Source organism: Salmo trutta, chromosome 36 (genome assembly GCF_901001165.1).
Source record: "Salmo trutta chromosome 36, fSalTru1.1, whole genome shotgun sequence".
Classification (NCBI taxonomy): Eukaryota; Metazoa; Chordata; class Actinopteri; order Salmoniformes; family Salmonidae; genus Salmo; species Salmo trutta.
In genome coordinates this window covers 24,180,384-24,207,094 of record NC_042992.1, presented here as the reverse complement: position 1 = coordinate 24,207,094, position 26,711 = coordinate 24,180,384, and the positions used below count along the sequence as shown (strand labels likewise).

The window sequence follows — 26,711 nt, the reverse complement described above, 5'->3', positions numbered from 1 at the left end:
GGGATGGATAGAAAGAGGGAGAGGAGAGTAGGGGAGGAGAGAGAGAGAGAGAGACTAAATCAGTCAGATTTATTCCACCATGAGCCATTAAAATCCTCATCTCAATATCAGTCTCATAATTGATTTGTCAAGAAAGCAAATATGACTCTTTTACACAGCAAGGCCTGTCTGTAGTCAATGTCAATTTGCACAGGCCCATGAAACAAGATGAGGAATTCAACAGTGCGTCCCTATATTGATATAGCTTGACAGGACGTATTCCTGTATTCAATCACAATGCTAGGAGCTCATTAGGAAATCAATAAGTTATTCAGTGTGTAGACAGGATTTATATAACACACCGGCTAGCTAGTATGTCGCGTGTGTCTGTGTGGGTTTAGCATTACGTATAGATCATCTGTATGAGATGTTTGTGTGTAATGTTTCTAAAGTGTGTGTGTAACGTGTGTTCCTTCTCATTCCCCAGGATTCAGAAGGAGCTGGCTGAGATAACCTTGGACCCGCCACCTAACTGCAGGTAGGAGCTTGTTCATTGTCTGTTTTATGACTGTCTGTGCTTCAGTGTGTGTACAGTGCCTTCGGAAAGTATTCTGACCCCTTGACTTTTTCCACATTTTGTTAGGTTACAGCCTTATTCTAAAATAAATTAAATAGTTTTTTCCCTCATCAATCAACACACAATACCCCACAATGAGAGTCTTTATGTTCCTTTTGGCAAACTCCAAGCAGGCTGTCATGTGCTTTTTACTGAGGAGCGGCTTCTGTCTGGCCACTCTACCGTAAAGGACTGATTGGTGAAATGCTGCAGAGATGATTGTCCTTCTGGAAGGTTCTCCCATCCCCGCAGAGGAACTCTGGAGCTCTGTCAGAGTGACCATCGGGTTCTTGGTCACCTCCCTAACCAAGGCCCTTCTCCCCCGATTGCTCAGTTTGGCTGGGCGGTGTCGTGTCTTTGGGGTACCATTAAACTGAATACATGTTTATCAATTAACTCCCTGCAATTATTATCACGCGATTAAACTGATTAATCGTTTAATTGTAATTAACTAGGAGATCGGGGCACCAAGGAAAATATTCAGATTACAAAGTTATAATTTTCCTAATATAACTTTCCTATATTATAACATTATATATTATATTCTATAGGCCGATTATCTTCTGGTTTAAATGGTGTATTTTACCTCGCGTCCAGTCTCATTCCAAACGTCGTAAATTGTTGTATCTGCATGAACCCAGTCTTTACTAAGAGTCATCCATACATCAATTGTCTTAAAATCATTTATTTACTAAACTAAGTAATTCACAGAAAGTATACAAACAGTAGTTATCATTACAAAGAAATGGTAGAGTAATGTGCCCTAGTGGGCGTGTCTTGTTCAACAATGGGTCATAAAGGGCAGCTGAGAAGACCCTACAGAGTTCATTAATATTAACAATTGATATGCTAATCCTTTGCACATGAACGCTCACTCATTCGGGAACAATTGCAATCAATATATATTTACGCTCAGTGTGTCGTCGGGATCCTTGTTGGAGCGTCGTTACGTTGGAGAGTTCTCTCTCTCTCTCTCTCTCTCTCTCTCTCTCGGTTAGAATGGAAAGAATTCAAAGCGACATTCATTAATGTCGTCATAGAATGGATGTTTCGTCGGTCTTCGCGTTCAATTATATAATTTCTAGCTGCAGACTATTAATTAATATCAAAGACTTGTTCTTATTCTGTCGATATCAATAGTCTAAAAGTTAACCACGTGGTATAGTTCACTTTCAGTAGCGGAATTGGATGGTCAAACCTATTGGCCAACTCGCAATGGAGTGGAGGCCTGGTCTTCTAGACAAGTAAATCAGGGTGGGTTTTATAGGGAACATGTCACATGACGCCTGGTCCTGTCTGTGTCCCTGGGGGCGTGCCGATGACTGAGTTAAGCTTGGTACAGAAATACAATTCTATCACATTAACATCAGTACATAGCATCTCAATGTATTACAAATAGCTTTATTCTTATTAATACATTCTATACAACCATTTGGATGCAAGTCCCATCGCTGAGGCTATTATATAAACAGTTTTATGGTAATATGGCTATATTGTCTTTTCTGAGTATCACAAAATTGTACCAAGCGGACCAGTTCGTAGCTGGATTCTTCACCAGTCTTCCATACCTTCTCCAGAACACAAATGTCGCTTGGCTCCCCAATTCTGTGAGTTGGAAGAATTTCCTGTGTCTCTCTATGGGCCATGTGGCAAGAGATTCTCCTCTTAGAGTTTTACAACCCCTTCACACAGGGCCTGGGTGGGGGGAGGTAGGTTGGGGGATGGTGCAAGGGGGAGGGGGTCAACTGTCCTCCCTGTACTCAAAGAGGCCAACGTCATGACAGCGGCCAGCTCTAGGAAGAGTCTTGGTGGTTCCAAACTTCTTCCAATTAAGAATGATGGAGGCAACTGTGTTGTTGGCAACCTTCAATGCTGCAGAGTTGTTTTGGTACCCTTCGCCAGATCTGTGCCTCAACACAATCCTGTCTCGGAGCTCTATGGACAATTCCTTCGACCTCATGCCTCAATTCCTTCGACCTCATGCCTCCAATCAAGTTGTAGATCTCAAGGATGATCAATGGAAACAGGATGCACCTGAGCTCAATTTCAAGTCTCATAGCAAAGGGTCTGAATACTTATGTAAATAAGGTATTTCTGTTTAAAATGTTTAATACATTTGCAAAAATGTATAAAAAACTGTTTATGCTTTGTCATTATGGGGTATTGTGTGTAGATTGCTGAGGATTTGTATTTATTTAATCCATTTTATAATAAGGCTGTAACATAACAAAGTGTGGCAAAAGTCAAGGGGTCTGAATACTTCCCGAAGGCACTGTATATGTGTGTGTGTGTGTGTGTGTGTGCGCACATGTGTTTGTGCGTAAGCGTGTTAATTGTCTGTTTCACCTGTTTTATGTATCTGTGACACTTGAGGCACTCTGTCAGTCTGTGCTGTGCTGGCTGAGTCACTCAGATGAATGGTATTCAGATAGGTACATTACTGCAGTGCCGCCTGCATTTACAATGCAGTTTGTCTGTCTGTTGGGCTGACTGTGAGATGAATAGACCTATCAGAGCTGTGTGCATGGTGAGTCACAGCAAAAGAAGAAAGATAAGTGATTGACCTGATTGGCCAGTAAATTCACTACTGGGATCACTCTAGTTATGTTGCTTGCCGCTACCACATTTGCTCCGACTCCCGCGGCTGGGAAAGGCACTCTTTCACCTTTTCAATGAGAGAGAGAGAGAGAGAGAGAGAGAGAGAGAGAGAGAGAGAGAGAGAGAGAGAGAGAGGAGAGAGAGAGAGAGAGAGAGAGAGAGAGAGAGAGAGAGGAGAGAGAGAGAGAGAGAGAGAGAGAGAGAGAGAGAGAGAGAGAGAGAGAGAGAGAGAGAGAGAGAGAGAGAGAGAGAGAGAGAGAGAGAGAGAGAGAGAGAGAGAGAGAGAGAGAGAGAGAGAGAGAGAGAGAGAGAGAGAGAGAGAGAGAGAGAGAGAGAGAGAGAGAGAGAGAGAGAGAGAGAGAGAGAGAGAGAGAGAGAGAGAGAGAGAGAGAGAGAGAGAGAGAGAGAGAGAGAGAGAGAGAGAGAGAGAGAGAGAGAGAGAGAGAGAGAGAGAGAGAGAGAGAGAGAGAGAGAGAGAGAGAGAGAGAGAGAGAGAGAGAGAGAGAGAGAGAGAGAGAGAGAGAGAGAGAGAGAGAGAGAGAGAGAGAGAGAGATTATATGAATTTGTGCGATCTGAAAAAGGTGTGGGTGATTCAGAGAAAATCAACTTCACAACTAAAAACACTCGCGTGGCAGTTCTAAAACCATTTCTGCCGGAGCAATACAGAGAATCTCAATGAAGCATACAATCATATTCACTGACAAAGAGCTAAAGGGAGATGGGGAAAAATAGATTTCAGACATTTGTATTGAAAATGACATTTGTATGAAAACCGGTTATTTGAAGAATGTCCATTATGAAGCAGTTTCATGACGAGTGGATTCACTTCGGCGTCAGGCAGCGGCAGTTTGGTCACCTCAGAGAGGTGTGTGTGTGTGTGTGATGAGTGAATAATTGGCCACAGTCTGCTGGAGTATCTTTAAGTACAATGCAATGTGACACACTTGAATTGTAGATTTCTGTATTGAGTCCCCTTGGGGTGTTTGGTTCATTCTTATAGAAACTAGCCCAAGCTTATAGAAACTAGCCCAAGCTTATAGAAACTAGCCCAAGCTCCCCTCCATGTCTTCTATAAACCCATGTGTAGTTTTCTAGTGTTTGGTTTGCAAATGTTGACACAACAATATAACATTTCAACATGTATTTTGTGAGATATAAGCAATGAGCATGAATAATATTGTTCATATATGGATGTAATAAACCGTTAGGATAATTTATGGTAGCCTACGCAGTACATTAGAAGTTATGAGGCTAATTTCCTCTTGTTTTGTACTGTATTCCTTTAATAGTGCTACGAGTAGAAACATCCGCCATCTGTTTATCAAATGCTGTGTGTGTTCTGCCTGTCCTCACCGACTAATTGACGTGACAACAGTGTTTAATAGTCTCTGTAGAGGAGGACAGGGCGGGTGGGAGGCGTCAGATGTGAGGGAGCGGACACTGTAATACACACAGCTCATTAGCTTCTCTTTATTTTCCATCCTTTCTTCTCGCTTCTGCTCTTCCTCCTCATTTCAATAAAACCCACCTCCACTCATCATGATCACAGAACACCTCATAAACATTCTCTCACTCTCTCCCTTTCTTTTTCTCTCACCCTTCCTCTCTGTCTGGTTTTTATCCCTATTTTAAAGAGAGCAGAGGGAATCGTGATACTTTCCCCTTGGGAAAATAAAACACATCTAACTTTCATCGAAACGTGTCTCATTTGAAGAACATATTTCGCAAACATGTTGAAAGGAAGCAGGCCAAGCAGGCAGGATGTGGAGTATATATTATGCGATGCTAAGGGGATATTTTCTCTTTTTTAATAATCTTTGTCACCTGAGCAGAGAGTAATTCATTGAATGTGAGAAGTGCTCTGCAAGGCTATGTAAATACCCCCTCAACAGACACATTATATTGCCTCACTGCTCAACACTGTGTGTGTGTGTGTGTGTGTGTGTGTGTGTGTGTGTGTGTGTGTGTTTGTTAATTACCATATCCTTTCATGATGGTCCTGGCAGTGTTTTGATAAGAATACCCCATTGGCAGAAGGAAACAATGTGGATACCTTGGAGGATTGGCCATGCTTTCATTCTTTCTTTCTCTCTCTCTTTCTCTCTTTCTTTCTTTCTTCCTCCCACTCTCTGCCACTACTCCCCCCTCTTTCTCTCCATCTCTCCTTCCCTCCCTTCCTCCATAATCCCAGGACCATTGTGTGTTAGCGTGTTGTTCCAGAGTAATCCATTGTAAACGAAGACCAGTAATCATCTCCAGACATCACAGTGATGACTGATGAAGTGATGAAGTGAAATAGAAAGTATTGATGCGTATTGTAACGGGGAACTACAGAAGGAGAAAATATCTAATTCCACACTGTGATTATCAGGGCGGTGGTGCTGTGTGATTGACTAATATATGCCTCAATTAGCTTTGTAATGTAATTGACTTGCAGCAGTCTCTCTCCCGGTTTCAGACATACTCCGATATGAGCATTCAGATTTGATTATTATCATCTTGTATATATACTGTAGATGAAGATGATACAGGAGGCTGGAAACGGCTGGGTTAGCTCTTTCAGAGATAGGCACAGACTTGACGAAGACCTGAGGCTGGAAACATTGTCAATAATGAACAGGGGAGGGAGGAAGCATACATCACAGTGTGCAGAGTCTATTTAACCCTTTGCGGAGCTTTTTCAGAGTCACGCAGATTTCATGCATAACATGATCAGAGGCTGCTGTGGAGCCCTCCTGTTTCTGGGTCTGAGTGATGTGAGGTGGAGGCCTCCTGTTTCTGGGTCTGAGTGATGTGAGGTGGAGCCCTCCTGTTTCTGGGTCTGAGTGATGTGAGGTGGAGGCCTCCTGTTTCTGGGTCTGAGTGATGTGAGGTGGAGCCCTCCTGTTTCTGGGTCTGAGTGATGTGAGGTGGAGCCCTCCTGTTTCTGGGTCTGAGTGATGTGAGGTGGAGGCCTCCTGTTTCTGGGTCTGAGTGATGTGAGGTGGAGCCCTCCTGTTTCTGGGTCGGAGTGATGTGAGGTGGAGCCCTCCTGTTTCTGGGTCTGAGTGATGTGAGGTGGAGGCCTCCTGTTTCTGGGTCTGAGTGATGTGAGGTGGAGCCCTCCTGTTTCTGGGTCTGAGTGATGTGAGGTGGAGCACTCCTGTTTCTGGGTCTGAGTGATGTGAGGTGGAGCCCTCCTGTTTCTGGGTCTGAGTGATGTGAGGTGGAGGCCTCCTGTTTCTGGGTCTGAGTGATGTGAGGTGGAGGCCTCCTATTTCTGGGTCTGAATGATGTGAGGTGGAGCCCTCCTGTTTCTGGGTCTGAGCGATGTGAGGTGGAGCCCTCCTGTTTCTGGGTCTGAGTGATGTGAGGTGGAGCCCTCCTGTTTCTGGGTCTGAGTGATGGGAGGTGGAGGCCTCCTGTTTCTGGGTCTGAATGATGTCAGTTGGAGCGCTCCTGTTTCTGGGTCTGAGTGATGTGAGGTGGAGCCCTCCTGTTTCTGGGTCGGAGTGATGTGAGGTGGAGCCCTCCTGTTTCTGGGTCTGAGTGATGTGAGGTGGAGGCCTCCTGTTTCTGGGTCTGAGTGATGTGAGGTGGAGCCCTCCTGTTTCTGGGTCTGAGTGATGTGAGGTGGAGCACTCCTGTTTCTGGGTCTGAGTGATGTGAGGTGGAGCCCTCCTGTTTCTGGGTCTGAGTGATGTGAGGTGGAGGCCTCCTGTTTCTGGGTCTGAGTGATGTGAGGTGGAGGCCTCCTATTTCTGGGTCTGAATGATGTGAGGTGGAGCCCTCCTGTTTCTGGGTCTGAGCGATGTGAGGTGGAGCCCTCCTGTTTCTGGGTCTGAGTGATGTGAGGTGGAGCCCTCCTGTTTCTGGGTCTGAGTGATGGGAGGTGGAGGCCTCCTGTTTCTGGGTCTGAATGATGTGAGTTGGAGCGCTCCTGTTTCTGGGTCTGAGTGATGTGAGGTGGAGCCCTCCTGTTTCTGGGTCTGAGTAATGTGAGGTGGAGCCCTCCTGTTTCTGGGTCTGAATGATGTGAGGTGGAGCCCTCCTGTTTCTGGGTCTGAGTAATGTGAGGTCACCTGTGTTTTCTGGTAAGAGATGGTTAACCAGTCTTTGTCTAGGCTGAGTAGATGGCTGTCCTTTTAGTGCTTCTACTAGAAGTGTCTGCATGCTTCCCAGCCAAAACAATTCAGAATAGTTTTTTTTGTTTGTTTTGGACTTTGGTGAGGGGTTTTTCGGCTTTTCGGGCGCACAATTTCTTTCTTGAGACCAGCCAAAGTTCGATAGCCGAAGTCTATGCCCCTTCGTCCATGATTGGTCAACTGTAAGGATTCTTCAATAAATGTAAAATTGTGCGACTAAGATCTCCTCAGCAAAAAAAAACGTAAAAATGTATGACAGATTTCTTGAGTTATTGTATATAAATTCAGACTATTTTTTTTAGAAAGTGTATACTGGCTCCGGCATCTCAAAATGCACATACAGTACTTTTGCCGCTTTTTATGCGAACACACTCGTTTTGTTTGCCTAGCAGACATAAGGTAGTCGCCAGTCGAACTGAAGCATGCTGGCGCCTTGAGGGAGGAAAGGAGGACGGAGGGGGGTGGAGAGGAGAAGGGGGAGGCGAGGACAGATGGGGGGGAGGCGAGGACAGACGGGGTGGAGGCGAGGACAGACGGGGGGAGGGAGGCGAGTACAGATGGGGGAGGGAGGCGAGTACAGACAAACGGAGGGAGGAGAGGACAGACAGACGGAGAGAGGAGAGGACAGACAGACAGACGGAGGGAGGGAGGAGAGGAGGATGGGACAGAGGGAGTAGAGGAGAGAGGAGGGTGAAAAGGACAGAGGGATGAGAGGCTCTGATCAGGCCCTACACCCAAACAAGGGCACTGCGTTCATCCACCTCTGGCCTGCTCGCCTCCCTACCTCTGAGGAAGCACAGCTCCCGCTCAGCCCAGTCAAAACTGTTCGCTGCTCTGGCACCCCAATGGTGGAACAAGCTCCCTCACGACGCCAGGACAGCGGAGTCAATCACCACCTTCCGGAGACACCTGAAACCCCACCTCTTTAAGGAATACCTGGGATAGGATAAAGTAATCCTTCTACCCCCCCCCAAAAAAGATTTAGATGCACTATTGTAAAGTGGTTTTTCCACTGGATATCTTAAGGTGAATGCACCAATTTGTAAGTCGCTCTGGATAAGAGCGTCTGCTAAATGACTTAAATGTAAATGTAAATGTAGGAGGGCGGAGAGGACAGAGAGGATTGAACAGAGGGAGGAGAGGAGGGTGGAGGGGACAGAGGGAGGAAGGAGAGGAGAGGAGGGTGGAGGGGACAGAGGGAGGAAGGAGAGGAGAGGAGGGTGGAGAGGATAGAGGGAGGGAGGAGAGAACAAGACAGCGTTTTGATTATCGCGGTGGTGGGAGAAGGGGGGTTCTGATTGGTGTGGTGTAGTAGTAATGTGTCACATTCCATGTCTCTGACATTCATCATACATACCAAGCAGTCATTTGAACTGCTCTCATGTGGAAAGTATAAATGTATAAACAGCACACACTCACATATCAACATGATCAATTGTCTGCTTGATGTCAGTATAATAATTTAATAAGAAGAGTGTTTACTTGGCAGATAGTGAATTAGTGATTTCTTCAGGTCAACTCATATGAATTTAGTTTTTACGACTAAACCAACAAACCAGCAGCAAGCCAAACAGGCAATCCCAGAGTCCACAGGGAGACTAAAAGTTCAAGCACTTTGTCGTTTTTAACGAGAGAAGAACATCATTGTAAAAATTACTCTGAGAGAAAGAGAGATGAATTAAACAGTCAATTTGGAAGCATTGGAGTGCAACTGCTATTGTTATGATATGCTTAGCATTCCATGTTCCACATCATTACGCTTTCTCTCAGCTAGGAGGGTAGGATGTTATTGCCAGAGAAGTCTAATAGAATTCCATCAGAGGGAGTAATATGTCACCAGAAATCCATGAATAAGCAACATGCTTTAAATGTTTTTTATGAGTTCAAGGGGATGTTTGGAGTCTAGCCTCTCCTTTCGGTTGTAGTAGTCTCTTTTATTTGAATTTGAAGGTGAGGGGAGGGGAGAGGGAGAGAATATAGTCATAGTCCCATCTGGTCCACAGAAGCTAAGAGAGGCCCAGGAAGATTCCTCCACTTGCTGTGACCTCACACTATGGATCTAATTACCCTCAGCTGGGTGGAGGGCCTTTCTCTTCTTTGCTCTTCTGTTCTCTTTTCACAGACACTCTACATGTCTTTATCTTCTCTCCCACTCTCTTCACTCCCTCGCTATGCTTCTTCTCACACACTACAGATCCTCATTTCACCATTATAATTTCCAATTCCCCAATCTCCTTACTTGCTTTTTTGTCTGTCTGCTCTGCAGTTAGACACAGCTGATGAAAGCCTCTGACGATGTGGAGTTATGTGACTGATGTCACCAGTGTTGTTATGAGAGATGCTCATCGTGTCTCTGTGTTGGGTGAGTGATTAGCCCCTCATTAACATGCTGCCTGCAGTATACTTTGGTAGTCCATGGATACAGACATCATCATCATAATTGTATTACCCACAGAGTCATATTTGGCTTATACTGTCTTGTGTAAGTGTGTGTATTGAGGAAAGGAGAACCTGCTGAGGTAGAGAAAGAAGGTAACAGAGCACACTTGTTGATAATAGTCTACATTTAAAGATGTATATTTTTTATTTAACCTTTATTTAAGTAGGCATGTTAGTTAAAACTTCTTCGGGATTGGTGTCCCTTCCACGGGATGGTTGAGCTAATGTAGGCTAATGCGATTAGCATGAGCTTGTAAGTAAGAAGAACATTTCCCAGGACATAGACATATCTGATATGTCTTAAATTCTTGTTAATCTAACTGCACTGTCCAATTTACAGTAGCTATTACAGTGAAAGAATACCGTGCTATTGTTTGAGGAGAGTGTACAATTTTGAACATGAAAAGTTATTAATAAACAAATTAGGCACATTTGGGCAGTCTTGATAGAACATTTTGAACAGAAATGCATTGGTTCATTGGATCAGTCTAATACTTTGCACATACACTGCTGCCATCTAGTGGCAAAAATCAAAATTGCACCTGGGCTGGAATAAAACATAATGGCCTTTCTCTTGCATTTCAAAGATGATGGTAAAAAAAATACAAAAGAACGGTTTGTTTTTTCTTTGTTTGATCTTTTACCAGATCTATTGTGTTATATTCTCCTACATTCCTTTCACATTTCCACAAACTGCAAAGAGTTTCCTTTCAAATTGTACAAAGAATATGTATATCCTTGTTTCAGGGCCTGAGCTACAGGCAGTTAGATTTGGGTATGTCATTTTAGGCGAAAATTGAAAAAAAGGGGCGGATCCTTACAATGACCGCCTACCAAAAGGCAAAAGGCCTCCTGCGGGGACGGGGGCTGGGATTTTTCCTATTTTGTTGCCTTTCAACCTGGAATTAAAATGGATTTTTGGGGGGGTTTGTATCATTTGATTTACACAATATGCCTCCCACTTTGAAGATGCAAAATATTTTTGTTGTGAAACAAACAAGAAATAAGACAAAAAAACAGAAAACTTGAGCGTGCAAAACTATTCATCCCCCCAAAGTAAATACTTTGTAGAGCCACCTTTTGCAGCAATTACAGCTGCAAGTCTCTTTGTGTATGTCTCAATAAGCTTGGTACATCTAGCCACTGGGATTTTTGCCCATTCCTCAAGGAAAAACTGCTCCAGCTCCTTCAAGTTGGATGGGTTCCGCTGGTGGACAGCAATCTTTAAGTCATACCACAGATTCTCAATTGGATTGAGGTCTGGGCTTTGACAGGGCCATTCCAAGACATTTCAAAATGTTTCCCCTTAAACCACTCAAGTGTTGCTTTAGCAGTATGCTTAGGGTCATTGTCCTGCTGGAAGGTGAACCTCTGTCCCAGTCTCAAAACTCTGGATGACTGAAACAGGTTTCCCTCAAGAAGTTCCCTGTATTTAGCGCCATCCATCATTCCTTCAATTCTGACCAGTGTCCCAGTCCCTGACGATGGAAAAACATCCCCACAGCATGATGCTGCCACCACCATGCTTCACTGTGGGGATGGTGTTCTCATGGTGATGAGAGGTGTTGGGTTTGCGCCAGATGGCTTAAAGTGGTCCTATGGACAGATACTCCAATCTCCGCTGTGGAGCTTTGAAGCTCCTTCAGGGTTATCTTTGGTCTCTTTGTTGCCTCTCTGATTAATGCCCTCCTTGCCTGGTCCATGAGTTTTGGTGGGGGGCCCTCTCTTGGCAGGTTTGTTGCGGTGCCATATTCTTTCCATTTTTTAATGATGGATTTAATGGTGCTCCGTAGGATGTTCAAAGTTTCAGATATTTTTTAATAACCCAACCCTGATCTGTACTTCTCCACAACTTTGTCCCTGACCTGTTTGGAGAGCTCCTTGGTGTGCAAAGCTGTCATCAAGGCAAAGGGTGGCTACTTTGAAGAATCTAAAATCTATTTTGATTTGTTTAACACTTTTTTGGTTACTACATGTGTGTTATTTCATAGTTTTGATGTCATGACAAGAGACACCACGACACTACATAAAGAGAGACCTATGGCAGCAACACATGAGAACACAGCATGGTAGCAATACAACATGGCAGCAGCACAACATGGTAGCAGCACAAAACAAGCTACAAACATTATTGGGCACAGACAGCAGCACAAAGGACAAAGAAGTCAGAGACAACAATACATCACGCAAAGCAGCCACAACTGTCAGTAAATGTGTAGAGCCATTTCAGTTGTCAACTATCTGGCTTCCCCACTGGCTTTAACAGCCAATATCTCAACACAGCGACAAACACACAGCAAGAGGACTAAGGCTGTCCTGGCTGGGCATCTTTCTCTATATCTGCCTCTGTTGTTGTTACAGCAGTACTCAACTAACCAGTTGTGAGGGGAGATGGACAGAGGCGTGCTGCCTCCCGCCCGAGCAATGCCAGCAACGTCCCTGTACTGTGTACATACCTGATAATGTTATTGACATGATACATGGCTCCTGGAGGGCAGAGCAAGCTGGAGGGAAGGCAGGGTACGGATGGATCAAATATATACAATTGTACCTGTCACATGCTTCATAAACAACAGGTGTAGACTAACAGTGAAACGCTTAGTTACGTGTCCTTTCAAACAATGCAGAGAAAGATAAAAAATAAATAAATAGTGACACAAGGAATAAATAAAAGACTGAATAATGAGTAAAAATAACATGGCTATAAACAGGGAGTACCAGTACCGAGTCGATGTGATAAAATGATGGTGATAAAATGGTCAGGTCTGTTTTCTTAGTGGATTGAGGTCAAAACTGACATGTGGTTTCAGCAATAGTGCTCAGAGGTTCTGAATGCACCCAGGCTACTTGTATCCATGTATACCTGTATACCCCACAAGACATGCCACCAGAGGTCTCTTCACGATCCCAGAGTCCAGAACAGACTATGTGAGGCGCACAGTACTACATAGAGCCATGACTACATGGAACTCTATTCCACATCAAGTAACTGATGCAATCAGTAGAATCAGATTTAAAAAAACAGATAACAATACACCTTATGGAACAGCGGGGACTGTGACGAGACCCACACACACACACAGGCACATACACACATACACATGATAAGACACACACTACACACACGTACACATGGATTTTGTATCGTAGATATGTGGTAGTAGAGTAGTGGCCTGAGGGAACACACTTAATGTGTTGTGAAAAGTGTTATGAAAGGTAATGTCATGTTGTATATAACGGCCTTAATGTTCCAATTGACATAATAAATACAAATACAACTGCTGCATAATAATAAACCTCACAGCGTTACTCAGTCATACTGTAGACATAGACTTCACAGTGGTACTCAGTCATACTGTAGACATAGACTTCACAGTGGTACTCAGTCATACTGTAGAAATAGACTTCACAGCGTTACTCAGTCATACTGTAGAAATAGACTTCACAGTGTTACCCAGTCATACTGTAGACATAGACTTCACAGTGGTACTCAGTCATACTGTAGAAATAGACTTCACAGTGTTACCCAGCCATACTGTAGACATAGACTTCACAGTGGTACTCAGTCATACTGTAGAAATAGACTTCACAGTGGTACTCAGTCATACTGTAGAAATAGACTTCACAACGTTACTCAGTCATACTGTAGAAATAGACTTCACAGTGGTACTCAGTCATACTGTAGAAATAGACTTCACAGTGTTACTCAGTCATAGTGTAGAAATAGACTTCACAGTGTTACTCAGTCATACTGTAGAAATAGACTTCACAGTGGTACTCAGTCATACTGTAGACATAGACTTCACAGTGGTACTCAGTCATACTGTAGAAATAGACTTCACAGTGTTACTCAGTCATACTGTAGAAATAGACTTCACAGTGTTACTCAGTCATACTGTAGAAATAGACTTCACAGTGGTACTCAGTCATACTGTAGAAATAGACTTCAGTGTTACTCAGTCTTACTGTAGAAATAGACTTCACAGTGTTACTCAGTCATACTGTAGAAATAGACTTCACAGTGTTACTCAGTCATACTGTAGAAATAGACTTCAGTGTTACTCAGTCTTACTGTAGAAATAGACTTCACAGCGTTACTCAGTCATACTGTAGAAATAGACTTCACAGTGCTACTCAGTCGTAGTGTAGAAATAGACTTCACAGTGTTACTCAGTCATACTGTAGAAATAGACTTCACAGTGTTACTCAGTCATACTGTAGAAATAGACTTCACAGTGTTACCCAGTCATACTGTAGAAATAGACTTCACAGTGTTACCCAGTCGTAGTGTAGAAATAGACTTCACAGTGCTACTCAGTCGTAGTGTAGAAATAGACTTCACAGTGTTACTCAGTCATACTGTAGAAATAGACTTCACAGTGTTACTCAGTCGTAGTGTAGAAATAGACTTCACAGTGCTACTCAGTCGTAGTGTAGAAATAGACTTCACAGTGTTACTCAGTCATACTGTAGAAATAGACTTCACAGTGTTACTCAGTCGTAGTGTAGAAATAGACTTCACAGTGCTACTCAGTCGTAGTGTAGAAATAGACTTCACAGTGCTACTCAGTCATAGTGTAGAAATAGACTTCACAGTGTTACTCAGTCATACTGTAGAAATAGACTTCACAGTGTTACTCAGTCGTAGTGTAGAAATAGACTTCACAGTGCTACTCAGTCGTAGTGTAGAAATAGACTTCACAGTGCTACTCAATCGTAGTGTAGAAATAGACTTCACAGTGTTACTCAGTCGTAGTGTAGAAATAGACTTCACAGTGCTACTCAGTCGTAGTGTAGAAATAGACTTCACAGTGCTACTCAGTCGTAGTGTAGAAATAGACTTCACAGTGCTACTCAGTCGTAGTGTAGAAATAGACTTCACAGTGTTACTCAGTCGTACTGTAGAAATAGACTTCACAGTGGTACTCAGTCGTAGTGTAGAAATAGACTTCACAGTGCTACTCAGTCGTAGTGTAGATGTAAGGATCGCCGCTGGTAGAGACGAGAAGCAGGTACAGGGAGTGAACATTTAATAGCAACGGACATGGAAAAGGACAGGACAGCGTCTGGACAAGAACACATAACGACATTAATGCTGACACAGGGAACAAATGGGGGAGCAGACAGTTATAGACGGGGCAATCAACAAAGGGAAGGAGTCCAGGTGAGTCCAATAAGCGCTGCTGCGCATAATGATGATGACAGGTGTGCATAATGAAGGGCAGCCTGGCGCCAGAGAGGGAGAGCGGGAGCAGGCGTGACAGTAGAAACAGACTTCACAGTGCTACTTAGTTGTACTGTAGAAATAGACTTCACAGTGTTACTCAGTCTGTCAGGTGTGTGCGTACTGGTAGAGAAGTCAGGTGCAGGAGAGCAGAGATTTGTGAACAGGCGCACACTTTATTGAGGCAAAAGTGCAAAACGCGCAAAACAGTCACAAGAATTATGTTTGACAATAAACATCTTCGTGAAATACCAGGGAAAAAACAAACCAGTCTGGCGCGTCAACAATAAACACGTAACACAAACAATCTTTCACAAAGACATGATGGGGAACAGAGGAATAAATACATGTAGATTGATTGGGGAATGAAAAAAAGGTGTGCAAGGAACAAGACAAAACAAATGGATACATAAAAAATGGAGCGGCGACGGCTAGAAAGCCAGTGACATCGACCGCCGAACGAACAAGGAGAGGAGCCGGCTTCGGCGGAAGTCGTGACACAGTCATACTGTAGAAATAGACTTCACAGCGTTACTCAGTCATACTGTAGAAATAGACTTCACAGCGTTACCCAGTCATACTGTAGAAATAGACTTCACAGCGTTACCCAGTCATACTGTAGAAATAGACTTCACAGCGTTACTCAGTCATACTGTAGAAATAGACTTCACAGCGTTACTCAGTCATACTGTAGAAATAGACTTCACAGTGTTACCCAGTCATACTGTAGAAATAGACTTCACAGCGTTACTCAGTCATACTGTAGAAATAGACTTCACAGCGTTACTCAGTCATACTGTAGAAATAGACTTCACAGTGTTACTCAGTCGTACTGTAGAAATAGACTTCACAGTGTTACTCAGTCATACTGTAGAAATAGACTTCACAGCGTTACCCAGTCGTACTGTAGAAATAGACTTCACAGCGTTACCCAGTCGTACTGTAGAAATAGACTTCACAGCGTTACCCAGTCATACTGTAGAAATAGACTTCACAGCGTTACCCAGTCATACTGTAGAAATAGACTTCACAGCGTTACCCAGTCGTACTGTAGAAATAGACTTCACAGCGTTACCCAGTCGTACTGTAGAAATAGACTTCACAGCGTTACCCAGTCGTACTGTAGAAATAGACTTCACAGCGTTACCCAGTCGTACTGTAGAAATAGACTTCACAGCGTTACTCAGTCATACTGTAGAAATAGACTTCACAGCGTTACCCAGTCGTACTGTAGAAATAGACTTCACAGTGTTGCTCATTCATACTGTATGAATAGACTTCAGTGTTACTCAGTCGTACTGTAGAAATAGACTTCACAGCGTTACCCAGTCGTACTGTAGAAATAGACTTCACAGCGTTACCCAGTCATACTGTAGAAATAGACTTCACAGCGTTACCCAGTCGTACTGTAGAAATAAACTAAACAGCATTCTCCAGATCGCCCTGTAATGTGCTCCAGTCAGCAGACATAATGCCAGAGAATCAGTGGGAATGATGATGATGTTCTTATTGCGCTACAGTATCTGATCTCTTCCTCCCAGATACTACTGGCTGCTCCAGCCTCTCGTGCTGCTTTGCCCTCTAACATGAAGAAAGACACTCATTTGAATGGAGAGCAATGTTTCAAGGCACTGTAGTTCTGCATTGCTGAGTGTCCGGACTCCGGACAGAGGTCACTTTTCCACCAGCTGCAGCTGTATTCAACCTATGGGAGACATTCCTACCAGGACACACACACACCAGGGTGGAAAATGCTAGGATCCTCTCTAGTCTCAGGTCTCAATCTCATGAGACCGTCCTCCTCCACACTGTAAATGGCTGTTTCATTGTCTGCCTGCCTAGGTTTAGCTTTCCAGCTGACGTGGCTGTGACAGGATTCAATACCCGGGCTGTTGAATTCTTAATGTGCCCTTTATGCTGCTACACTTCCCCTTTAAACCTCACTAACCCTTAGTGGGCCTATCTCTCCTTTTTTGTCTCTGGGCTGTTTCAGGAGGAGGAGGAGGAGGAGGGGGGACAGGTGTAATGCTGTTTTAAGAGCAGTGTAAATCAGTGGTGGGTTACTCTTTTTCAAAGTGCTCCTCTCCTTCCTTCCTCCTCTCCTTCTTTCAACCTCTGATTCTTTCTTCCTCCTCTCCTTCCTCCTGTCCTTCTTCCTTCCTCATCTCCTCTCCTTCCTCCTGTCCTTCTTCCTTCCTCATCTCCTTCCTTCCTCATGTCCTTCTTCCTTCCTCATCTCCTTCCTTCCTCATGTCCTTCCTTCCTCCTCTCCTTCTTTCAACCTCTGATTCTTTCTTCCTCCTCTCCTTCCTCCTGTCCTTCTTCCTTCCTCATCTCCTCTCCTTCCTCCTGTCCTTCTTCCTTCCTCATCTCCTTCCTTCCTCATGTCCTTCCTTCCTCCTCTCCTTCTTTCCTTCTTTCCTCCTCTCCTTCCTTCCTTCCTTCCTTCCTTCCTTCCTTCCTTCCTTCCTTCCTTCCTTCCTTCCTTCTCCCCTTTCCTCATCTTCTTTCCTCATCTTCTTTCCTTCTCTCCTTTCCACCTCTACTTCTTTCCTCTCCTTCTTTCCTCCTCTCCTTCCTCTTCCCCTTTCTTCTTTCCTTCCTTCCTCCTCTCCTTCCTTCCACCTCTCCTTCTTTCCACCTCTCCTTCTTTCCTCCTTTCCTTCTTTCCTCCTCTCCATCTCCACCGCTCCGAGGCTTTGTTAATAAAAGTGGTAACACTACTTAAAGCTGACAGGTGTAAATTGTTTTTAAGCATTATGCATTATAAGCATGTACAAGCACATATATTGTCAAATGTCTGTGGCCTGCGTCCTCCAGTCACTGAGAGGCTCAGGTTGTATCTGCTGCTCGTGTGTATTAACTGTAAACAGTGAAATGTTGTCACCCGGACAAATGGCTTCCAATGCAAACACTGGCAAGGGTGGGATTCTATTACAATTCTGGCACGGAGTCCAGTGTAGACACACACATGCCCATGGCCTTGCTCCCCTCACAAAGACAGGATATCAGCTTCCTGCCAGGGCTTTGATTTTCATTTCAGGTGGCTCTCCTCCTGCCCTTTCACAGCTGCCACTGAGAGGGAGAACAGGAGAACAGAGGAAACGTGGGGAATCTCTGTGTTCAGGGTCTCCCAACCCCGTCTCCTCAGGGACCAGCAGCCATTTCACATATTTAATCTATTTCAGTGCCTGCATACCAAATTCAACTGGTCAACTAATCATCAAGCCCTGGAATAGCTCAAATAAGTGGAATGGCAAGAGGGTTTGGGAATACAGAACAACTAAATCTAGATGAGAGAGAGAGAGAAGGTCTTCAAACTCAATCTGGTACAGTTTTGAGAAAGAAAGGGTGTCAAAGAGCGGATGGTCAGGCGTCACAGGACAGAGACTGTGTGTCGTGTGCAGGCAGGTATCTCAATAGCACTGTTGTGAAATCAATGCTCTCAGTGCAGTGTAATCAATACAGCCATGATCACTATAGGCAAGAGAGAGATGGTTTATTTATACCATGACAAGTGTAACTGGTGGGATTCTTGCCACAGACTTCTCGTATGCCAAGCCATTAGACCAAGAGGATATCCTCAAGGCCAAAGGTCGTTTAAAAACATGTATTTTTTTACAGTTGCGAGGTTTTGCCTGTGGAAACTGATTCCTGCACACACAGAAGGCGGCTTTGTCCAAAACATCTATGTGAAAATGATATCTCCTGCTGCAGCAACAAAAAATACATCAACTGTCTTTGTTAAAGGAAGATATTGGAGTCTACTTTTTGTGCGAATCTCAAAACCTACCCTATTTTTTAGTCACTAGGGAAACCTAATCAAAAGCTAAGCCACCATTTTTTTACGTGTTTATTATGTATTTGTTTAGAAAGGGACAGTAATCAGAAGCTAGGTCCTTGTTGACTAGTTAGTGAGAGGTAACAAGCTCCTCTGGAAATTCTCACAACCGCTGAGTCGGCAGGTCTTATGCTGCCATCTCTCTCCCCTCACACACACACACACACACACACACACACACACACATTGCTGTGTGTGCACAGTGTGGAGATAAGATAAGAGATAAACACCACCCTTTCTCCCAGTCCTTCTCCTTGGGATCTGTGAACAACCAGAGGGGCCAGTTCTTGCACATTATTGCTTTGTTTCATGCACTCCTATTTATTTTGTTTTGCCTGGCTGTATCACTCCTTGAGTGTTTCAGTTAAAGCCATTCATTGCTTGTAGCATAAAATTTAACACAGAGATTTCACTGCTTCCCTTAATTTAATGTTACCTCCCTCTCCCCAAAGTGCTTTGCCTGCTGACTGGACTGCAAGGGATAGCAGTTTTTAGAGGTGAGGAAAGGTTTCTTCTAAGTACACAGAAGGTGTAAACCAGTGGAGGCTTGTGGGGGGAGCTATAGGAGGACGGGTTCATTGTTATTGCTGGAATGGAACAAATGGAGCGTAGTTAAACCTGGTTTCCATATATGTGATGTGTTTGATAATGTTCCATTTATTCCATTCCAGCCATTACAATTAGAGGTTGACCAATTAATCGGAATAGCCGATTAATTAGGGCTAATTTCAAGTTTTCATAACAATCGGAAATCGGTATTTTTGGACACCGTTTTGACCGATGTTTTTTTTTTACACCTTTATTTAACTAGGCAAGTCAGTTAAGAACACATTCTTATTTTCAATGACGGCCTAGGAACATTGGGTTAACTGCCTTGTTCAGGGGCAGAACGACAGATTTTTACCTTGTCAGCTTGGGGATTCAATCATGCAACCTTACGGTTAACTAGTCCAACGCTCTAACCACCTGCTTTACATTGCACTCCACGAGGAGCCTGCCTGTTACGCGAATGCAGTAAGAAGCCAAGGTAAGTTGCTAGCTAGCATTAAACTTATCTTCTAAAAAACAATCAATCAATCATAATCACTAGTTAACTACACATGGTTGATGATATTACTAGTTTATCTAGCCTGTCCTGCATTGCATATAATCGCTTAGGTACACGTTGCTCCAACGTGTACCTAACCATAAACATCAATGCCTTTCTTAAAATCAATACACAAGTATATATTTTTAAACCTGCATACTTAGTTAATATTGCCTGCTAACATGAATTTATTTTACCTTGGGAAAATGTGTCACTTCTCTTGCAACAGAGTCAGGGTATATGCAGCAGTTTGGGCCGCCTGGCTCGTGCGAACTGTGTGAAGACTATTTCTTCCTAACAAATACAGCCGACTTCGCCAAACGGGGGATGATTTAACATTAGCGCATTTGCGAAAAAAGCACAATCGTTGCACAAATGTACCTAACCATAAACATCAATGCCTTTCTTAAAATCAATACACAGAAGTATATATTTTTAAACCTGCATATTTAGCTAAAAGAAATCCAGGTTAGCAGGCAATATTAACCAGGTGTAACGGCTGTCTTCGTCGTCAGACGAAACAGAGAAGTCATCGTCTGAGAAAGTGGACCAATATGCAGCGGAGTTAGTGTTCATCATTGAAGTTTAATTTACTAAAGAACACTACACAAAACAAAACAAGAAAACCGACAGCCAAACAGTCCTGTCAGGTGCAAAACACTAAACAGAAACAATTACCCACAAAACCCCAACGGAAAAACAGGCACTTATGTGTGACTCCCAATCAGCAACAACACACTACAGCTGTGATTGGAAGCCACACGGCCAAAATCAATGAAACAAACCAACATAGAAAAATGCACATAGAACGCCCACCCAATGTAACACCCTGGCCTAACCAAAATAAAGAACAAAAACCCCTCTCTATGGCCAGGGCGTTACACCAGGTGAAATTGTGTCACTTCTCTTGCGTTCATTGCACGCAGAGTCAGGGTATATGCAACAGTTTGGGCCGCCTGGCTCGTTGCGAACTAATTTGCCAGAATTGTATCTAATTATGACATGGCGTAACATTGAAGGTTGTGCAATGTAACAGGAATATTTAGACTTATGGATGTCACTCGTTAGATAAAATACGGAACGGTTCCGTATTTCACTGAAAGAATAAATGTGATAGTTTCCGGATTCGACCATATTAATGACCTAAGGCTCGTATTTCTGTGTGTTATTATGTTATAATTAAGTCTATGATTTGATAGAGCAGTCTGACTGAGCGGTAGTAGGCAGCAGCATGCTCGTAAGCATTCATTCAAACAGCACTTTCGTGCGTTTTGCCAGCAGCTCTTCGCAATGCTTCAAGCATTGCTCTGTTTATGACTTCAAGCCTATCAACTCCCGAGATTAGGCTGGTGTAACCCATGTGAAATGGCTAGCTAGTTAGCGGGGTGCGCGTTAATAGCGTTTCAAACGTCACTTGTGCTGCATGGGTAGCGCTGCTTTGAGGGTGGCTGTTGTCGATGTGTTCCTGGTTTGAGCCCAGGTAGGAGCGAGGAGAGGTTACAGAAGCTATACTGTTACACTGGCAATACTAAAGTGCCCATAAGAACATCCAATAGTCAAAGGTATATGAAATACAAATCGTATAGAGAGAAATAGTCCTATAATTCCTATAATAACTACAACCTAAAACTTCTTACCTGGGAATATTGAAGGCTCATGTTAAAAGGAACCACCAGCTTTCATATGTTCTCATGTTCTGAGCAAGGAACTTAAACGTTAGCTTTCTTACATGGCACATATTTCACTTTTACTTTCTTCTCCAACACTTTGTTTTTGCATTATTTAAACCAGATTGAACATGTTTCAATATTTATTTGAGGCTAAATTGATTTTATTGATGTATTATATTAAGTTAAAATAAGTGTTCATTCAGTATTGTTGTAATTGTCATTATTACAAATAAATAAACAAAATCGGTCGATTAATCGGTATCAGCTTTTTTTGGTCCTCCAATAATTGGTATCGGCGTTGAAAAATCATAATCAGTCGACCTCTAATTACAATGAGCCTGTCCTCCTATAGCTCCTCCCACCAGCCTCCACTGGTGTAAACTGCAGAGTTACTTGATGTATTGTTGCTTGACTGGAATGCTGACTGACTGCTACCCTCCTCTTTATCTCTCTGAGAGATAAGGCTCTAGTCTCTCCCTCAAAGAAGATTCAATCTTTCGCTCTCAGTTTTTGAAGAAGATAAAAGACGTTAAGATAAAAGCCATGACAGATACCACCAGGACTGGTCTGATTTGGGACGAAAACAGGAACAGAAGTTAGCAGGAATCATGACTCTGGCCACGGGCTCACAAGGCTGGCTTTGCTCTCACTGATGTGATGCTGCCTAGGAACACTTCTATGTAGTTTTTACAATGGCTGTTTTTGGAAGTGTGTGTGTGTGAAATTGAAAAAGATATGGATTGCTATTGAGTCTCCTGGCAGTCTCCTTACAGAACAATGGTAGTTGTGGACCCAACAGAAATAGTTTATAATACTGTACTCAACATTCACAGGCTGTTTGATTTGATGTACTCCTCAGATCAATGTGTCTGTCTCCACGTGTTCGCTCAGCTCTAAACCCTAGTGACCTTGGTCCACCCTGTCTGCCCCTCTCAGCCTCTAACTGATCCTCACGCTCTATAGTTAAATTGGAGGTCAGACACACAGTTCTGCTCCAATTGATCTCTCTTCCTCTCAGACTGCGTGAGTGCGTGTGTGTGTTGACATAATCTCCTGCTCGCCTCTCTTTCTTCTCTCTCTCTCTCCGTCTTCCTCTGACTCCCGCTGTCCTCTCCTCTCTCTGCACTCTGTTTTATTGCTCATTGTTAGTGTTTTAACACCTACACAAGTCATGTTAATGAATTACCTGTAAGGTGCAGTAATGGCAACATGAGAGGTTATCATCGTTCAAGTGATCACTGGGGAAGCTTGGGAAGCAGGGTATTAACCTGGACTGGACTGAGACCGTTGTGTCTTGTCCATTTATTTACAGAGCAGTGAAGTATTCGGAGAGTGGTAATAGGTTACTGTAGCTAGGGAGTTGTTGCTGCATGTTTGTAAACACAACACAGACGACAGAGACAGAAATGGAGAGACTTTCTTTTCATGTCATTCAGGGAAGGAGCAGGAGAAGAATAAGAAGGTTGATGGTTATGAATCTTGTGACTGCACTGTGAGAGACAGCTGAAATCCTGATTAGGGGCTAGATTCAACCTGATTGCCTTTAAAAGGTGCATAGCGGACAAAATGCAATGTTCCCATGTTTGCAAAGACCACATTTTTGTAAACCCTGTATATGTCTGCTCAATGGGAAATTACCTTTAAATGTCTAGATCTTGTCATAGCAAATAATTCACAAACCAAAATAGTTGATTTCATCCCCTTCTGATGATTGAAGTTGATAATATTCTCTTTATATGGGGATAAGTTGAGTAAGAGTGGGTGGCATGTAGGCCTAATGCATTATATGGGGGTAAGCGTGGGTGGCATGTAGGCCTAATGCATTATATGGGGGTAAGCGTGGGTGGCATGTAGGCCTAATGCATTATATGGGGGTAAGTTGAGTAAGAGTGGGTGGCATGTAGGCCTGATGCATTATATGGGGGTAAGCGTGGGTGGCATGTAGGCCTAATGCATTATATGGGGGTAAGTTGAGTAAGAGTGGGTGGCATGTAGGCCTAATGCGTTATATGGGGGTAAGTTGAGTAAGAGTGGGTGGCATGTAGGCCTAATGCATTATATGGGGGTAAGTTGAGTAAGAGTGGGTGGCATGTAGGCCTAATGCATTACTTGCTGCCTGGCTGATACTATCAGCAATATGTACCTAATAAAGTTGTCACTTGATTTCCACATGATCTGTTCATAATAATTAAATTGATGGATATCATATAAGTGGAAGTTATGAACCAAATTACAAACCATTGATGCGTGACTATTAGCAATTCAGTATTTATTCCAGTCATGGAACACACACTGTCACACACATACTCCAGGGATGGGTTGCTAGGCGATGGGGCCGAAGACAATGGGGACACAATTGGTTTACCGCTCATTGAAAGGTCAGAGGGCATCGGATCTTTCTTTCTCCCTCCTCCCAGCCTGGATGTTGCTCCTGATGAAAGTGTGCATTGTGAGCATTTAGCTGGCCAAACGAGGACACACAAAGACCAGTACCAAGCGGACACAGGCCTTTTCGCTGGAAGGAACAAAACACTGAAAAGAGCTTTTCTGTCTGAGGGATGTTGGTATTTTTCCCTCTTTCTGAGCCTTTAACAGTGGAGTATTCCACGAGACCTCAATGAGACTCAATGACTGTGTTGCTGATTGTTCACTATAACGATCCTGTGTGTGTGTGTGTGTGCGTGCGTGTGCTGGTGACTGGTTACTTATAGTCCTCAGGAGCCCCCTAGACCTGCTGTAACTCAAGCATTGTCAAGGCATTTATGAGCACAATAATGTAATCAATTCATGTTGACCAGTCAATAATAATCACATTGGTGGTTCTCTCTTTGATGATGATTGACATCACAGAGATCAGTGTAGAAACATGGAATCTGAGTAATGGGATTCCAATCTGAATTGACCAGGTCAAAGGTCATATGGCGACCACAGGGATGATTGTGGTTGAATCACAACTGATCAGGTCACGGTTAGTATTAAGGTTAATATCCATTAATCAGTGTGTTAGTGAAACAAGGTGAGAGAAGAGGAGAGGAGAGTGTGGGGGTGGTGGGGGGGGGGAGGGAGGAGAGGAGAGGAGATGAGAGTGTGGGGGTGGGGGTGGGGGGGTAGAGGAGAGGAGAGGAGAGTGTGGGGGGGTAGAGGAGAGGAGAATGGGTACTGATGTGCATGGATGGGTTTGGCAATGTGTCTTTGTGCTGCGGTAGCTAGCTGGTGCAGTATCATCTATCCACAGGCAGGTATAATCCAGTTAGCCAATAATCTGGAATGGGAGGGATTAGCTTTACATGGTGGAGTATAAGTACATGGTAATACTACTGTACTCCCATTGTCTGTCTGTCTGTCTGTCTGTCTGTCTGTCTGTCTGTCTGTCTGTCTGTCTGTCTGTCTGTCTGTCTGTCTGTCTGTCTGTCTGTCTGTCTGTCTGTCTGTCTGCTGGTGTGTCATCCTCTCTCTCTCTCTCTCCCTCCCTCTCCCCCTCTCTCCTCCCCCCCTAGATCTCTAGTATGGAGTTATGCAGGGTAAGCACTCAGGATATGCTCCTTAGTGAGTTGTTGTTCCCTAGTGATTTGTTGACATCATGCAGTACCCTTGGGCCTGAAAACATACAACACTTCACTTATATAATGAGTCACTCCATGAAAGGGGAAATGACCAAGTCCATATTATGGAAAGAACATCTGAAATAAGCAAAGAGAAACAACAGTCCATCATTACTTTAACATTTTTACATTTTAGTAATTTAGCAGACGCTCTTATCCAGAGCGACTTACAGTAGTGAATGCATACATCTCATTCATTTTTTTTCTCCGTACTGGTCCCCCGTGGGAATCGAACCCACAACCCTGGCTTGTAAACACCATGCTCTACCAACTGAGCCACACGGGACCGTGTCTAAGACATGAAGGTCAGTCATTGTGGAACATTTCAAGAACTTTGAAAGTTTCTTCAAGAGCAGTCGCAAAAACCATCAAGCGCTATGATGAAACTGGCTCTCATGAGGACCACCACAGGAAAGGAAGACCCAGAGTTACCTCTGCTGCAGAGGATAAGTTCATTAGAGTTGACTGCACCTCAGACTGGAGCCCATATAAATGCTTCACAGAGTTCCAGTAACAGACATATCTCAACATCAACTGTTCAGAGGAGACTGCGTGAATCAGGCCTTCATGGTCAAATTGCTGCAAAGAAACCACTACTAAAGGACGCCAATAAGAAGAAGACACTAGTTTGGGCCAAGAAACACGAGCAATGGACATTAGACCGGTGGAAATCTGTCCTTTTGTCTGATGAGTCCAAATTTGAGATTTTTGGTTCCAACCGCCGTGTCTTTGTGAGACGCAGAGTAGGTGAACAGATGAACTCCGCATGTGTGGTTCCCACCGTGAAGCATGGAGGAGGAGGTGTGATGGTGTGGGGGTCCTTTGCTGGTGGCACTGTCTGTGATTTATTTAGAATTCAAGGCACAATTAACCAGCATGGCTACCATAGCATTCTGCAGCGATACTCCATCCCATCTGGTTTGCGCTTAGTGGGACTGTCATTTGTTTTTCAACAGGATAATAACCCAACATACATTAGTAATGGAAAGGAAACATAGACTCTTTGTTTAAGTATTAAAATGATCCTTTAGTAATACAATTGTAGGCAGAAGTTGGTACAGAGTACAGTATATGATAGCTCTCCCCAAGTTCTGCAAAATGTCTAAGACATCCTGTAACTCATATAGCCTCTCCCAGTCCTCCTTGCGTGAGTTTCCCTGGCAACAACATTTGAATAAATCTAACCTCCCCCTGACAGCAGCAACCATCTTGTCAGCAATTAAAAGCTCAGAAGTGGGTTTGACCAAAACTTAACCTTTCATCACAAGTATAGAGTCATAACAAGGTGAACGAGTTCAAGCATCTTCTGACAGGTGGCTGTCTTCATCAGGCCTGCGGCAGCCTGGTGTTCTCAGAAAACCAGTGGTATTCTCAGAACCTCAGATAGCCAGGTGGGGCCCAGACAGGAGGAGTATGAACATAGGCTGGTTTCTACCTTCTGATAGTGTCTGAAGGGCACAACACTCAAAACAGGTGTTAACACACACACAGAGGTCTCCTAGAAGAGGAGACCTTACAGTTTATCATAAC

At 43.7% G+C, this 26,711-nt stretch overlaps 1 protein-coding gene across 1 annotated transcript in view; it reads left to right on the top strand.

The window, feature by feature from the left end:
* LOC115175695 (ubiquitin-conjugating enzyme E2 E2) overlaps positions 1–26,711 on the top strand; it is a 44,556-nt gene that overhangs the window by 4,144 nt on the left and 13,701 nt on the right. The window contains exon 3 of the mRNA XM_029735138.1: positions 467–517. Within this exon, the coding sequence (XP_029590998.1) occupies positions 467–517 (51 nt within the window). The remainder of the gene's footprint in view (positions 1–466; positions 518–26,711) is intronic.